Genomic DNA, 17,512 nt, shown 5'->3' with positions numbered 1-17,512 from the left:
TTACTAGAAACCTAAAATTATTTTCTTCTGAAGCACAGAGGCAGACTTTTATCTTTTTCCACACAACACCAGAAAAGCACAGGTAGATGCAAGAAGAAAAAAAATAGTAAAGAGTAATGGAGGACAATCAAGCAAAACAATTAAATTGATGCGACCATGACAATAAAATATGCAATATTTAAAAAGTCAAGACCGCTGAGAGGCCATCATATTTGAACAGCGACTCAATGTGCATATAACTCATCTCCATGTATTTCCAAGCATGCAAAGTCCATTAATGGAATTGACACATTTTCTTCTGATATAGATCACTGAATAAAATAACTGAAAATAAATCATCGGAAAATTTTTGAAATGAAATAAAAATACCAGCAGTTGCCAAGTTAATTATAATAGGCTACCTTGCGGATAGCTATGACAGCAGTTGTTAGCTTTTCTCCAAGTAAATCTTTCAAAACATTATCTTCAGCAAGCGCTTGAATGGATTCGTGCAGCCCATTTGGCAACCTTCTGAGTTCTGAAGCACGACTAGATGGATTTTCATCTGTATTATTTAAGAATATGATATGAGAATAAGTAAACTGCCCTTTAAAAATTAGAAGCATTTACATACATAATACAATTTTTATTTATTTATACATCTAACACCCAACTTTCATATCTACATGCAAAGCAATTAAATCAATAATATTACATAAAAAATATCCCTATTATTATCATTTTAAAAGCGAAATACTCTTTTCAAGCATAGGTTTAGGTCATTAAAGTGTTAGGTAAATATCAAACATTAGGTGTTAGATATGCAAGTACATAAGAATTGTGTGGTATGTATGTAAATTTTCCTAAGAATTAATAATGATATGAAACAGACTTTACAGGAGAGATACTGAGGCAATACATGCCATTTAACAGGAAGAATGAGAAAAGTCTTTAAAAATTAAAATTAACATAAAATCAATTTTACATGACAAATTGAGGTAATACTTATCATTTAACATGATGATGAAAAAGTAGAAATGTTTTTTCTTAATTGTTAAAGTTAGTAGAACAGTTGAAGCTATCAAGAACAATGGTAATTGGATGTACTGTTTTTGTGGCAGTACTAGGAAAAGATGGAAATTCTGTGTTATATTTATACATGTATGTATGCATACATAACAACAACAACAACAACAACAATAAGCTCGGATTCTCTTCTGAGATGCTATGTCAAATCGTCGAGGTGGTAATTCTTCGTCACTGGAAACTACGAGATGGGAAAGATTCATTTCCTCCTCTCGACCCGGTGAGTTACCATTGTGGCTATGGGTGGACTCTTTGGATTTTCTCCTCACAAGAGGCAAGCCTCTATTATAGTTGACGGATTTCCCTTTGCCTTCCATAGCTCCTAAACACATCTTTGTAGATTTCTCATATGATATATTGTGTTCTTTTCTCCCAATCAAAGTTTTCGATGAGTGTAGGGTTGTAAATAAAATGTCAGTCAAAGTTTAGGGTTTTGGTAGAAGTCAATGGGGTGGAATTTTTGTCGAGGTACGAAAGTTGGATTTTAAAAATTTTTATGATTGGGGCTAGGAATTGCATTAAAAATGATTTAAGGAAAAAAATTTTGATGACGGTATTAAGTTATGAAGTTCTAGGGATACTAGAAGGTAGCCGGGAATCAAGTTTTATCGGGAGCAGGTTTGTGAAATGACAAGAGGAAGAGAACACACGAGTTTGATGGAGTTTGGACGGGAATAAATATCGCTCAACAATTGTCTCAGCTGAAAACAAACAAGATAGTGCCGAAACGAAGAGACACAGATGCCAAGAAGATTCACCACCTATTCATGCACAGGCTACAAACACACCACTCGCAAAAGGAAAATGATACAACACTCTATTAGGACAGAAATCAGAGATTCCTTCTCTAAAACACAAAATAAATAAAAAAGTCTTGTCAAAATAGAAAAACAAACATATAAATAGTTCCCTTACAACAAACCTTAATTATAAATAATGTAATAGGAAAGGAATAAAAAGGAATAAAAGATATACTTAAATCAGAATTGGTTCCATTTGTTCGAACAAATTGGCTCCATCCGTTCGAACCCGCGCATCGCGGGATTAGGTTTCATGGGAAAATCGCTCCCTGTCATCCCCATATGCATGTCTTGTTGTATATGTCTCGACATGCAAAAAATGCATTACTGCAATGCTACAGATGCAAGCACAATAGCATTTCAGAACTTAATAAAATGCTGAATCTTTGCTAACGCATAACTGCTGTTTGGCCATCACATTTAAAAAAAACTTCCAACGGAATAACAATGAAAATAATAGTCGCAACAAAAAAGTTGCACCAAATAAATCATGAAATAAAAAAACTTTGGAACTACAAAAATACAAAATTAAAATCATACCGATAGGATCTGGTAAGCTATGATTTCTTCTAAGGCCATCAATCCCAGCAGCAATTATTGAAGCAATTGCTAAATGTGGATTTGCACACCCATCAAAAGACTTGATCTCAAAGTTGCTCACAACTTCTTGAGATATGCCTGGCGGAGATGCAGTTCTTATTGGGGCTTCTCTATTTTCCTTTCCCCAACAATGATATGCTCCACTCCAAGTGTTTGGTTGAAGGCGGTCATAACTATTAAAATGATACAATCGCACAATTATTCTAAAATAAATATTACTTGAAATAGAATCTCCATGAAGAGAAGCAAACCTTAAGGCTTAAAAATATGCAATATGCAAACAAATTGTCAGATCAAATAAAACTAGGAGAAAAGTAATATGAAGCACATCGCGGTGATAAAAAAGTATACCCATTTAGAAAGTGATATATCTAACACAAAGAATAGTACAAAATAGCATCCAGTGGCAAGTAAAGTATGCTTATAGGCAATGTAGCATTTATTAAAATGATACAAAACCATAGCTGATAAAAGTTTAAGCCTCATCTTATAACAAGATAGTTTTCATGCTTCTAAACATGTTCCTTTCAAAATCACCGCAAACAGAAAATAAACTGTTTAAATATTTCATGGAATAACATGTTTTTCTTCTATTTTTGGCATGTAATTTTACAAGTTGAGAAAAAAGTCAGGTAAGGCAAGTGGCATATCCCCCATCACTTCTTAAAGAATGGTTTCGAAAAAAAAATGCAAGACATTGAATGCTATATTAAACCCTCAAATAGTTATTCAGACAGAAGTTGTTTAAAACAATTTGTGAAAAATGTCTAACACCTCAAACATCACAAAAGGAAATAATGAAAAATGAGAATTCATAACACCAACCTTTAACAATTCAAATAAGGCTAATAAATATGACAACGATGAACTCCTAAATAATCAGCAGTAGAAAAAATGAAAAAAAAAACAGCATTTAATTTTGCTCAATAAAAGATTTTCATAATGAAATTTTGTAATACATTGATTGTATGACGTTCATTTGGTGTTTTCTAATCATCTTATAGTTAAAAGTAGCCTTATTTCTGCGAATAGGGCCATTTCATAAATTTTGGCATAATTTCTATTACTTAATAGCCATTACTAGCCCTGTTCTAACTACGTATGGAATTTTATGAATATCAACCGTCCCCTTTTTTAATCTTATCATAACCCCAAGTAATTCCAATAAGAGCAGATGACGATGTTCCCTAAAGAATGTGACACAGGGCTTCATGCCTGTACTGACCGGTTCAGGAGCGAGCCGGTCCAGCCTCACAGCCAGCCAGCCCCTCCTCCCTGCTGCCCCGGCCCCACCTTCACCCTAGCTGTAGTTGGTATCTATATGTTGTGTCCATTTTTGTTATGTCCTATAGTCGTTATGTTTGCAGTCATTATTTCTTATTTTCAAGAGCCTTTGTTGTATCCATTTGAATTTCTGCAATAATAATCTCAAATTCTATTATAATTTGGATTAACACCGGTATGGGAAAGATGTCATGGGATTAATTTTTGAGATCCACGGCATCTATGAATCTAGTTATAATTTATAAGTATTCATCTATTTAGCAAAATGCCCGTCACAAAGCAGCCTTTCCTTCCATGAAAAATAATAGTTGACAATAGATGCCATTTGCTACACGAAATTGAAGAAATATCCTTTCTACAAATATTTTGGAGAAATATACAAAAAAAAATTGTTTCAAACACAGGATTTCTTTCTTTATTAAAAGTTCTGAATCAATAGAAATAACTGGTACTTAACTTTCTATACCTCGATCGGAATGATTTTAGGAACCCGACACTTTTTCTTTCTATATTTTGGCATTTTACATGCCCCTCTATCAACTAATGAATAGGTAGGCACTTATCAATAAAAGTACTACAGTGTACAATAATTTTTACACCTCCACGTTAATTCATAAAAAAAAGTAAAACAACCCTAGGGTATTTCTGCATTCCTACACAAGCTCTCCCTATCGCAAAAGATAGCAACCAAACCACTGCGATAGGAATCACCCTTAAATCAATAGGAAATAAGCAACTCAAAAACATATAGCGCACATTTCATTAACGTATAATGATATACAAAATAATGGAAACGTACATTGCAATGTATCTATGGTTGGTTAAACAGCAAACTAGTGAACATTAATGCAACCACTTTACATGCACCATCATGAAATAAGAAATTTTCTCAAATAAATTAAAAAAAATCATATTTGAAGTAGTTGTCTGCATGAAAAAAGGAAACTCTAATAATTTAAAAAACAAGATATTTTGCAAGCAATCATCCGCATGGAAAAATAGCCAAAACCTATTAGGAAGCGGAGCAGTAAAAGCAAAAATGGATGGAAGATGGTGAAAAACACCAGCCATGAATTTTTCTCCAATTTCAGATATGCCATGTGGAGTTTTTGAATCCTCTGATCCCATAAAAACATTTCTTCCATCTTTCCACAAGCTTAAATGTACATGAGATCCAGAGCCAAAATCATCTAAGAAGTACCTGTGTCAAGCAAATAATCAAGTAATCAAACTATATATTTCCATCATCAAAAGAAGCTTGTCTATTAATTCTTAGATATTGGTACGCTCAACCAAGTAAGCAAGATATAAGAGAGTTTAAGACAGCTAAGGAAGTATGAGAATCTCCATATATGAAACAGCAAGCATTGAAACAAGCCTAGAAGCATAGATGAAATACAAGGTAGGCAAGTTATTTTTTATAAGTTTTTTTATTAAGGAGAAAAAACAGGAACAAAGAAATTCGTATACAAGTAATTGTCCAACACTAGAGAGTTCTACTCATTATATAGAATAGGTAAACATATAAGGCATTGATTGAATGATTTGCTCTATCTAATTTATTCCATTAAAACAAAATAAACTTCGATGAATATTTACAGTTATAATAATTTACTACACAGACTTATATCCATGATTTATAATAAATGCCTAATTTAATGCATGTGATATTTTCATTTTCTCTCAAATAAATTCACATTCATTTATCATGAAGCATCAATTTGCTCACAAGAAACTAATATCTACTTTGTCACTTTGTAAATATGACATTAATCTAAAAGTTTGTAGAGATATGAGTAAGATAAATGATTTCAGTGTCTAAGGTTTCTTGTATTGATTGATAGTCCTCTTCAATGTATTTTAAGTGATTATAACAAACTGGATTGGTAGCAATATGTGGATAGCATTGTTATAATTACCATGTAGAGTAGGATTGCTTTGAGGAAAGATGAGTTCAAATAAAAGCCACAAAACCAAATATAATATGATTCAAACTCAATAGATTTTTTAGACATAAAAGGCTGCTTTCTAAAATTTCCGGAAGATCAAGTTATCACCAAGAAACAACATGAAATTGTAATTAAGCATCAAGTATTAGGACAACCAGCCCAATTCACATCATTTTGTCTCACAAGATGAAAAGAAGAGAAATAAGAAAAAAGAGCACGCCTTGAACAGGCGTCTCAACAACGGGTAAGTGTAAGTGAGGAGTATTTCCCATAAATTGACTTTTCAAACCGCTAAAGAATATTTGAGAGGTGAGAGGTGAGAGGTGAGAGCTGGAAAGGGGAATTGTGGTGCAGCCAAATGGAGTTACGACAGGATGTGGGTAGCAAGAGAATAAAGAGTGGGGTTGAGGGGAATGTTGGGTGGTATAGCTGGAGGGCTGGAAACAGGGCGGTATTGGGGTTGTGGTACAGCAAAAAAATCCCACAATGGGTGCGGGGGAGGTCCTCAACAACAGCAGAAAGAAGTGGAGGGGGTTAGCGGTAGCAGCAGACTTTGAGGAAAGGTTTACTGACACGTAAAAAATTACAACGAAGTAAGTCGGTCGCACAACGCAAGTATACCTGTCAAGTAATATTGCGGTTAAGGAGCACCGCATATCGATCCCATAGGAAAAGTGTAATAATAACTTCAATAGAAAAATTTTTAGTTTACGAATCTGGTGAACCTAGCTTGGTGGTTTCACAAATAAGGTTTTAAATCCTAATCCTATTAAAAACAGAATAGATCGCAGGCAGAAGAAATAGTAAAGGCAAAAAAAATATCGAGAGTTCTTTCAAGATGGACGAGGCTCGTCTCTTTGTGAGTAGGGGATCGTGTTGCTTGTGGTTTTTCTAAATGTTTCCCTACGTGATTGTTGTTAATCGGGGATATGTTACTCCTTATGCCTATGTCTAGGTCAAAAGAAGCCTAGAATCCATAAAAGTTAGGTTTTTTCAATCCTCATGGCATTCTGCATAACTATTCTGATCCCCACGAATGATTGCAGAATTCCACTGAAATATATCTAGTCTCGGCATTCTATGGTTAACTCTTCGTTTCCACTACACAAAGGTTAGAAGTAGAAGCTTCACGAAAAATTTTAACATCATAGTTGAACAGACTAGGAGTAAATTAAGTTTATAGGTTAACCAATAATATAGGCCATAAAAATATAAAAAAATGTTACAGGAAAAATATCTCAGATAACTACGATGAAAACCACTATCCCTACATCACAAAGACATGAAAAAAGAGTTTAGCCATACATGTTCACAAAAACTACAGACAAGAAATCTATGCAGATCTTCATTGCAAGAGGTAAACGAAAGTAAACTTACAATAAAAGCTTTTTTTCATAAAAGCAACACATCTCCCTCTCATACAACAAGTCTCTTAAGAACTCACAAGAGCTCAAAGTGAAAAATCACCGCATGAGGTTTCAATCCAAAAGGAGCTAAATCTAAGGAGAGAACTTTTTCTAATCAAAATCTCTCATTTCTTCCAGCCTTCAGCCGTCCAAGATACCCTGAATTCGTCCTCAAGTGCAAATAAAAAGACAAGGCTCAACAAAAAACAAGAAAATTCTTGCCAAATAAGTTTTAGCGGGTTGGGCGCAGGTGCACCGCAATTTCAGCGCGAACACGCTAGTCTAGCACGGGTGCGCTGTGTCTACGGAATGGGTGCGTCGTGCCTTGTTCAGAGAGAAGCATGCGGGTGCGCTGGGAGAGCGCAAGTGCTTTACAATTGGCGCGGGTGCACTAAACACAGCGCTGGTGCACCTGGTTAAAGCGGGTGTGCTGTATGTGCGGTGCAGATTCGTTGGTCCAGAATCTCCATCTTGTGCTATTTTCAGTTTCTTTTTTGCTCTAATTTCACATTCATCCTATCTCCTGCACAACTAAGACAAAAAAGTAGGAAAGAAGTAAAAACACAGGGAAAAGTGTCATAGAAATATCAAATATTCAGCTTATATCAAATCCCCCAAACTTACCTATTACTTGCCCTCAAGTAATCCATTTGACTTAACTCAAATTTAAAACAACAGGGTTGCATTCATTTTATGAGTCTCTTAGGCTATGAATAAAAAAGACATTTTTATTAAGGTATTATGATTTCCAAAACCAAGGGAGGATTTTCTTGCATAATCACACTATATAACCATCATGTTTTACCCATTTTCCAAACTTAAGAATTCTAAATTATTTAAATTGGTGAGATTACAATCCCTCTTACTTTTCCAAAAATGTTTTAAACATTTACTTCTTATTTTAACCATGGATTCTCCCTTAATTCTTCATGCATTTAAAAAGTTCCAAAGAATGTACCAATAATGTAAGTACACATTTGACCTTGGGCTAAAGATTAGAAGACCCACTTTTGACTATGATAATGCTAACCTCAAGCTTCATCTCCAGGCTCTTTTCAATATTTTTTTTTTCCCATTTTTTTAGGCATAAGAGAATTACTATATCTGGTTAAGCAACACATTATTTATTCCTTTCTTTAGTTTCTTTTAAACTTTAGGCTTCCTATTCCATCCTTAATCAGCTTTTTTCCCTACCCCTAAATTCGCTCTTTGGTTCTTAAATGAATTATGTCAATTTAAGGTTCATCCCTAAGGTTTTAAAAAATTCTAATGACTGGCAATAAGCTTCATAGTCCTACCTGTTTAAATGCTTAGAGATTTCTATGTTTTGATAAAAAGAAATCACTTTAGGCAAAAAGCTGGTATTATACACATCTATCCTAACTTTTTAGTGAATTTCACAATGCCTTAATACAATCTTGTTTTTCATCAATAAAGGATTAAAACTCGTAAAATTGGGCAACAATTGAAATTTGAGCAAGTTCTAAAATTATTTAAGGGCAACTAATGGTGTGAATTCCTTCGCCCAAACTTGCTTCATGTCATACCTGTTTACAACTCTATGCCAACTCGTCTCAGTAGAACATCAAAACAACAATGAGAGGTTAATCCCAACAATTTGTAGCAAAAAATAGTATGGAACCAAATAACATGCTTGCAAGGTATATAAAAAAAAATAGGAAAAAACAAGTCAACAGTATTGTCAAATGAAGAACAATCAAGATATATGCAACCGCTGGTGCAATCACATAATCAAATGCGATAAAGTACTACACCTCAAAGTCTGTCATAAGAACTACACAATCTCAAAATCAAAAGCAACACTCCACCCTATCGAATCTCCATGACCAAGTAGCAACCCACCACTCATCCTCGTCGTCATCCATCATATTAGCCTGAGACTGATATGGATCGTACGATGATGGTGCTGGGAACTCTAAGGGCTCTGGTCCAGCGAACCATCCCTGTCGCCGATACATCTAGGTCTACACTGCGCTGTATTGCTACCGGTTACTCATAGTGCCACCACGACTGCTCGGTGTGGTAGATAGCCTGCCTATTGGTCTAGTGTACATTGTAACTAAGCCCAATGAGTTCAAATGTCATCTCCTCAATCTGCTGGGCACGCTGGCATATCGTCTTAGGCCGTGATGGTGTCTCCTCTCTTCTCGACGCACTACCTCCCTGACTCTCAGAACTGTCTCTTCATAACAGAGTATGCTCGTAAGACCAAATGATCTAGCGGTGATAGCCCTAGAAGCTTGTAGGAGCTCCTCACCTCGCCCACTTGGTACATCAAAAAAGTTGCACAGATCGGTGACTAGGTGTGGGAGAACCAGTCCTACAATAGTGACGCCATTGATGATATGACCCAGGAAGGAAGTGAAGAGCGAGCCAATATCAATTGGTGTGTCCTTCTGAATATAGTAGTTAAGAGTGGCCTAATACTTGGTTACTGCTGTGAGGTTTGTGATGGGCATGATCCTTACACAAATAAAGTTGTGCCAGTCTTTGGACTCCTTATCCATGGAAGAGCTCAAGAAATTTATAATTTTCTCTTCCCGCTTTTGCAACTAGACTCGGCCGTTCGAGAGAAAATTACAAATTTCATCGTAATTTGGGTCCAAGAAGTGTGAATACCAGCATAGTGGCACATGGGGGACGTTCAGATAGGCATTTATTGTGTTGGGATTGTAGGACACCTAGTTCCCTCACATGAAAACCTTGTCATCCACGGGTTCCTTCACGTTAGCGAAGAACTCACAAACAATAGGCGAGAAATTTCCAATAGGTGATAAGTTTGATATCTTAAACGCTCCCCCCCTCTTTCCCTCTATCTGCTCGGCAATTCCCCTTAAGATGTCGAAAATATTCGTTCCGGTATTAACTTTCTTGACGCAAGAAGATCGCCAAAGCGATTTGCGGCCTCCGCACTTACGAACTTCCCGTCGTCAAATCTAGATTCTTTCCTCTTACCTTTGATTTTCGGAGCCATTCAAAATGTAGGAGGAAAGTGTGTAACAATGCATGGCAAAAATTTCCCCAAAACACAAAACATACCTCTTAGAAGCCAAGGATCGTAGATGCGACCTTCCTTCAGAGATTCACAGCCTCCAGTGGTGGTTTCCTACGGCTCAAGCCTCCTCCGGGTGTTTTCGCGAAGGGGAGGGCAGAGGAGAAGAATGGCGAGTGCAGGACAAAACAAGGTTTAAAAATGTCCGACGCGGGTGCGCCTTTGTATCAGGATCTGGCACGGGAGCACCATGTGTACGAGCGCGGGTGCGCTGTCATCCATAAGGTATGCGGGTGAGCTGAAGTTCATTGCCTTCTCTATTGGTTCGCGCTAGAGCATTGGTATGGGCGCGGGTGCGCTGTAGGGTCAACACAGGCTTTCTGTGATCTCTGGTTTTAGGGCACAAAAATCCCTCAGATCCGACGCGGGGGCGCTGAATCTAAGGATTGGGGGCGTCATATGGCGCGAGGGTGTGCCAGTGTATGCCAACGCTAAATGTTCGGATTTTGCTCTCCTACTTCCCTAACAGTGATCTACTACTACGTGGAGATCAAGACAACAGAAAAACACAAACACCATACATAACAATAAAACGAACAAGATACTCAACAATAAAAGTGCAAATCCTAAGATAACGCTTGGGTTACCTCCCAAGGTAGCGCCTAATTCCAGACAATTCCAGATTTACTATTAGATGATTCAAACATCAAGGTTTCCATAGGACCTTTCCTATCCCCACCTAGGTACAGTTTCAACCTACAACCATTCACTTTAAAAATACTATTACTTTTTTGGTCGTGGATGTTTACCCCAAAAGTATATTTTACTACGGTGAAAGATCTTGACCACCTAAACTTCAGTTTTCTGGTAAATAATTTCAATCGAGAATTGTACAACAAAATTTTGTCAAGATTGAAATTTCTTCCTACTCAGCTTTTGATCATGCCACCTTTTCAACTTCTCCATATAAATTTGGGCATTCTCATAAGCTCTTGTTTAATTTCTTCCAATTCATTTAATAGTATCAATCACCTTTATGCCACATCTTTAAGCTTATAAATTGATTCTTTAATTGCCCAATATGATTTATGTTCCAATTCCACTGGCAGATGGCAAGCCTTCTAAAAAATCAGCCTATATAGTGTTAATCCTATGGGTGTCTTACAGGTAGTCCTATAAGCCCACAAAGCTTCATCCAACCCGAGAGTCCAATCTTTCATACCGAGGTTAACAATTTTCTCTAAAATTCTCTTGATTTATCTATTAAAAAGCTCCACCAATCCATTAATCTGTGGGTGATAAACAGTAGATACTTTATGTGTGATTCCAAATTTTGCTACTAATGTCTCAATCCCTTTATTACAAAAATAACTGCCTCCACAACTAATGGTTACTCTTGGTGTTCCAAATCGACTAAAAATATTTTTCTTTAAAAATTTCCGAACATTTTAACCTTCCCAATTTGGCAGTGCCACAACTTCACTCTATTTGGAGACAGTCTATTGCTAACAAGATGTAAGTGTTCCCTAAGAATGGTATAAATGGTCCAATAAAGTCTATTCACCGAACATCAAAGCTTTCTACTTCAAAATTCACATTCAAGAGCATCTCATCTCTTTTTGAAATATTGCATACCTGCTGACGCCTATCACAAGAGTTCACATATCATTCACATCCCTAATGGGGCAAACCAATAAAATCCTGAATGTAATATCTTAGTAGCAGTTCTAAAACTTCTGAAACCCCCTCGACTCGGAATCATGACAAAGCCTAATAATGTCGTTCACCACTTCCAATGGCTTTTAAGAATATGATTCTTACATCTTCTAAAAAGATATGGATCATCCTAATAGTAGAACCTGCCTTCAAAAAAGAACTTCCTCTGGTGTTAGTTAAGATCGTAAGGTACGATTCCGCTGACACTGAATTTGGCTATGTTAGCATACCACGAGGTGTGCTCCTTAGAAATGGCGAGGAGTTGCTCATCAGGGAAGTTCTCATTTATGTTGACAAGGCACTCTTGAGAATCCCTCTGTTCGAACCTGGACAATGTGATCAACTACCTGATTTCAGTACCCTTTCAATCAACAATTTCGATATTAAATTCTTGTAGAAGAACCCATCAAATTAAGTGTGGTTTTACATCCTTCTTAACTACAAGATATCTGATAATAGCACGATCAGTGTACATCGTGACTCGTGTGTCTATCAGGTAGGACCTAAACTTATCAAAAGCAAACACTATGACCAATAACTCCTTTTCCGTGGTGGTGTAATTCACTTGGGTATCATTGAGCATTGGGTATAGTATATGACATGAAAACTCTCTCCTCTGGCCTATTAACGCTCCTACGACATAATCACTCGCATCGCACATCAACTCAAAAGGCAAAGTCCAATCAGGTGCTACAATCACATGTGTGGTGACTAATTTAGATCTTAGTGACTCAAAAGCGGCCGGGCACGTCTCATCAGAATCAAACGACGCATCCTTTTCCAATAAGTGACATATGGACTTGGTGATCTTTGAAAATCCTTAATGTCAATGCTAAAACCCGACATGTCTAAGAAAACTCCTAATCCCCTTAGCAGAAGGTGGTGGAAGTTTTTCAATCACCTGAATTTTGGCTGGGTCCACCTCCATCCTTATTTCAAAAATCTTATGTCCAAAAACTGTCCTTTATGTGACCATGAACTGACACTTCTCCTAATTCAACATTAAATTGGTCTCCTCACACCTCTGCAAAACTTGGGCAAGACGATTTAAGCATAAGTCAAAAGAGTCACCAAACACAGAGGAGTCATCCATAAAAATTTCAATCCTCATCTCAATTGAAAAGATGGACATCATGCAACGCAGAAAAACTGGTTGACGCATTGCATCCTCATTAACTTCCCCTCAATGTCAACTATGGTCCACCCAAAGGCCTTTCTAAAAGCCCTAAGCACCCACATTAACTTCCCCTCTTGCTCCGCACTCAAGTTTGTAGAAATACTCACAAGCAATGTTGATGGTTTTCTTAAATAAGCATACTTGATATGGCTAGGGAAGTTCTTCAGTTCCAACTCAAGGGAGGTCTTTATGGATGGCACAAGGGGCTTGGCATTGCTGGTGGTGTCCAAGAGTTCAAATCTCTCCCTCAATGTCCTAGGGCTCCCTTCTAATAGTAGACCAGATTCCTCATCCTTAATCTCTTATGGCTCTATTTGTTCTTCTTCTGAACTATCCATAATTTGTTCGTCTACAACTTGATCCACTGTGTCAATCCTATGACAATGGTCCTCACTTGAATCATGGGGAAACCTCATTGACTTCAAGATATCAAAGGTAGCTTCTTGATCATTCACTAGCATAGTCAATTTCCTTTCTTGGACATCAATCATTGCCCTACCTGTAGCTAGAAAAGACCGGCCAACTATCAAGGGTATCTCCTAATCTTCTTCCATGTCAAGCACCACAAAGTCTGTAGGGAAAATGCACTTGTTCACCTTCACTAAAAAATCTTCAATAATTCTCATAGGATAGGCTAAGGACAAGTCCGCTAATTGTAAAGTTCAATTGGTTACCTAAGCCTTTCCTAGCTTGTCCCTTAAAAATGGACAATGGTATAAGCTTGATACTAGCTCCTAAGCTGCAAAGGGCTCTTCCTGTAAACTTTTCTCCTATGACACATGTGATGGTAAATCTCCCCAAGTCCTTTATCTTTTGGGGTAACTTCTTCTGTAAGATGACACTACAATCCACAGTCAAACGAACAATCTCAAAATGCCCTAATCTTCTTTTCCTAGTCAAGATATCATTCATGAACTTGACATAGCTAGATATTTGTTCAAGTGCTTCAGCAAAAGGTATGTTAATGGTCAACTGTTTGAACATCACTAAGAACCTGAAAAATTGTTGATCCACATTTTGTTTTTTCAATCCTTGGGGAAAATGTGGTGGCAATATTTTTTCACGGTCAAGCCTAATGGGTGAGGCTGTCCTCTCTACCTTCTTCTGCTTAGTCTCTGGTTCACCTCCTAAGGCAAGGTCTAAGTCTATTGGTTCTTTCCAAGTTGTAACTTCTTATCTTTCCCACTTCTCAATTTAACAGCTTGAACTTGCTCAGGCCCTTTCTCCTTGGGATTGACTTCAACATTACTTGGGAGTGCGACTGTGGGTTTATTATTTGCAGCATCCACCAACTGTCCTAATTGATGTTCAATGTTCTTAATGACTACAACTTAACTCTGTAATTGGTTCTCCTTTTGTATTACTAACTCTTCAATTGGTGATCTTTTCTGTATGGGCTGAGCATTAGCTTGGAAACCCGGTGGATATGGTTGTTTTTGAGAGTTTGCTCCATGGTTATTCCCATGACCTATATGGTTGAGTTGAGGATTTCCCCACCGCTGAGGGTTGTTACTCCATTGGAAATTTGGATGATTTCTCTAAATAGGGTTGCAAATATATGAATAGGGGTTATGACCATGATTTCCTACGACATTAACAGATTATAAGGTCAACATACCAGAATCTACCATCGGTCCATGCATCGATCCATCATTGGGTGAGAATCTTGGCATGAGATTCATCCCCAGTTATCTAATTTCCTAAAGATAACAACTACTTTGGTCACTAGAATAGCTAACACATCGAATTCGTGCACGCTTGCAACCTTCTGGGGGTAACTCCTTCCCAGTTATCTAATTTCCTAAAGATAACAACTACTTGGGTCACTAGAATAGCTAACACATCACGCTTGCAACCTTCTGGGGGTAACTCCTTAGCTGGCCAATGGAAATTATTTGTGACAATCTCTTCTATCAATTGATAGGCTTCATCAAAAGGTTTGAACATTAATGACCCTCATGCAACAACATCTATTATAAACTTCAGGAAACCTACTAATCCATTGTAAAAAGTTTGAATGATTAGCTAATCAGGTAAAGAATGATGTAAGCACCTCCTAAGTCCGTCATTAAATCTCTCCCATACCTCATAAATAGACTCTGCATCAATTTGGTTAAATGAGATGATATCATTCCTAAGTTTTACAGTTTTGGATGGAGTAAAGTATTTGGCTAGAAATTTTGGGCCAAGTCAGTTTAGGTCGTGATTGATCCTGGAGTAAGGGAATTAAGCCAGACATTAGCCTTACCCCTCAGGGAAAATGAAAAAAGCCTCAATCTAATGGTATCGTTGGGTACACCGTTGTACCGGAAGGTGACAGAGTTCAAGAAAATTGGTCAAGTGAAGGTTGGGGGCCTTCAGTGGGAAGTCCCCCAAAACGGTTATTTTGTATCATCTGGATTATGACAGGTCGCAGTTCAAAGGTATTGGCTTCAACAAACGGATAGTTTATGCTAATATGGATCTCTTAAAAAAAGCGTTGGCATACTTCCAAAATGGTTTCAAGGTGGGGGTGTTAGGGTCAACCATCTCAATAGGCGTTTTAAAAAACAAGTGCGATCTCCTAAGACATTTAAGAGTGCACTCGATCTCAGGGTCAAAAGAGGTGAGGTCATCCTTAGCTCTCATATGCATAAACAAAAATCTAAAGTATGCAACACACAATCATACTCCACATAAGTCTGTCAACAATCTCACATGCAAAAGTTACACACAGTATGCGAACGAAAACAAAAGAAAGCATAAATTAAATTAACAGAAATTTTTTTTTGACTTTTTAGCCTTTTCTCTTTTTTTCAATTTTTTTAAGTATCTATAAAGAAAATAACAATACTACAGATACAACAACAAAAAATAATAATAATAAACAAAAAAAAAATTAAAAAAGTGTCAAACTTAAATCCCAAAATTTTCAACTAAAATTTTTCTAAGAGCAGAAATAATTAACGTATTTCCCCAGCAACGGCGCAAAAAACTTGATGCGCCAAAACTTACTGCAAAGTAAATCAATTGTACAACGTAAGCATATGTGTCGGGCAATAATGTAGTTAAAGATTACCACGTATCGATCCCATAGGGAAACTGTAACAATTATTTCAACAGAAAAATCTTTAGTTTACTAATCTGGTAAACCTAACTTAGCGGTTTCACAAAGAATGTTTTAAATCCTAATCCTAATAAAAACAGAAAGATCAAATGCAGAAGAAACATAAAACATGGGAAAAATCTCGAGAGTTCTTTGAAGATGGATAAGGCTCGTGCTTATATGATTCAGGGATCATGGTGATCGTAGCCTTTCTAAATGCTTCCTTGATCGTTGTCAATGGATGATCTGTTACTTTTTATGCCCATGCCTAGGTCAAAAGAAGCCTAGAATCCATGAAGTTGAGGTTTTCTCATTCTACATAACTATTCTGATTCCCCTAAATGATTGCAGAATTCCACTGAAATATATCTAGTCTCTCGAAATTCTGTGATTAATCCTTCGTTTCCACTACACATGTTAAAAGTCATAGCTTTACGAAATATTTTAATATTCTAGTTGACCAGATAAGGAGTAAATTAAGTTCTTAAGTTAACCAACAATATAGGCCATGAAAATACAAGAAAATGTTATAGGAAAAGCATCTTAGAAAACCACGATGAAAACCAACACCCCTATGACCTAGAGATACGAAAAATAGTTTAGCCATGCATGTTCATGAAAACCACAGACACGAAATCCATCCAGACCTTCATTGTAAGAGGTAAATGAAAGTAAAAATTACAACAAAAACTTGTTTTTTCCATAAAAGCGACACCTCTCCCTCTCACACCACAACTCTCTCAAGAACTCACAAGAACTCAAAGAGAAAAATCACCCCCTGAGGTTTTAAAAACCTAGGGGAAAACTCTCTCTAATAAAAATCTCTCCTTTCTTCTAGCCTCCAGTCGCCCAAGATATCCTAAATCCCTTCTCAAGTGCAAATATATAGATATGACTCAGCAAATGTAAGAAAATTCTTGTCAAATAAGTTTTAGAGAACTGGGCGTCATGCCTTGTGTAAAGAGAAGCGTGCAAGTGCGCTTGGGGGAGCGCAGGAGCTATACAGTTAGCATGGGTAAGCTGAACACGATACAAGTGCGCCTAAAGCGCAGGTGTTGGTTTAGAATCTCCATCTTATGGTATTTTTCGCTCTTTTTTGCTCCAATTTCACGTTTATCATGTCTCCTGCACAACTAAGATAAATGTATCCTTATCAAGCATAATATTAGCAGGAGAGATGCAAAAACATGAGAAAATATTTCATAGAAATATCACATATTAAGCTTATATTAGTAGCGACAGTAGTAGCAAGGGCTTGGGGGAGCCGACTAGGAGAACCAACGGGTGAAGGGCGCATAGGAGGATGATCAGAGAACAGAGAAGAGGATAACAAGCAGGAAAAGGAAGATACACACCACCTTGGGACGAGTTACAGTCGAAGCACGTTCTCTCCGTCAGATAGATACAACCCTAGAAG

At 37.0% G+C, this 17,512-nt stretch overlaps 1 protein-coding gene across 1 annotated transcript in view; it reads right to left on the bottom strand.

Moving 5' to 3' along the window:
* Positions 1-17,512, bottom strand: part of LOC110030479 (protein fluG) — a 128,920-nt gene that overhangs the window by 2,721 nt on the left and 108,687 nt on the right. The window contains exons 15-17 of the mRNA XM_020733207.1: positions 4,759-4,950; positions 2,406-2,638; positions 402-544 (exon numbers count right to left, since the gene is read on the bottom strand). Coding sequence (XP_020588866.1) covers positions 402-544; positions 2,406-2,638; positions 4,759-4,950 — 568 coding nt within the window. The remainder of the gene's footprint in view (positions 1-401; positions 545-2,405; positions 2,639-4,758; positions 4,951-17,512) is intronic.

The sequence above is a fragment of the Phalaenopsis equestris genome, unplaced genomic scaffold (genome assembly GCF_001263595.1).
Source record: "Phalaenopsis equestris unplaced genomic scaffold, ASM126359v1 Scaffold000725, whole genome shotgun sequence".
In the NCBI taxonomy this organism is placed as follows: Eukaryota; Viridiplantae; Streptophyta; class Magnoliopsida; order Asparagales; family Orchidaceae; genus Phalaenopsis; species Phalaenopsis equestris.
Note: the sequence above shows the minus strand (reverse complement) of the source record. Positions and strands in the feature narration are given on the sequence as shown.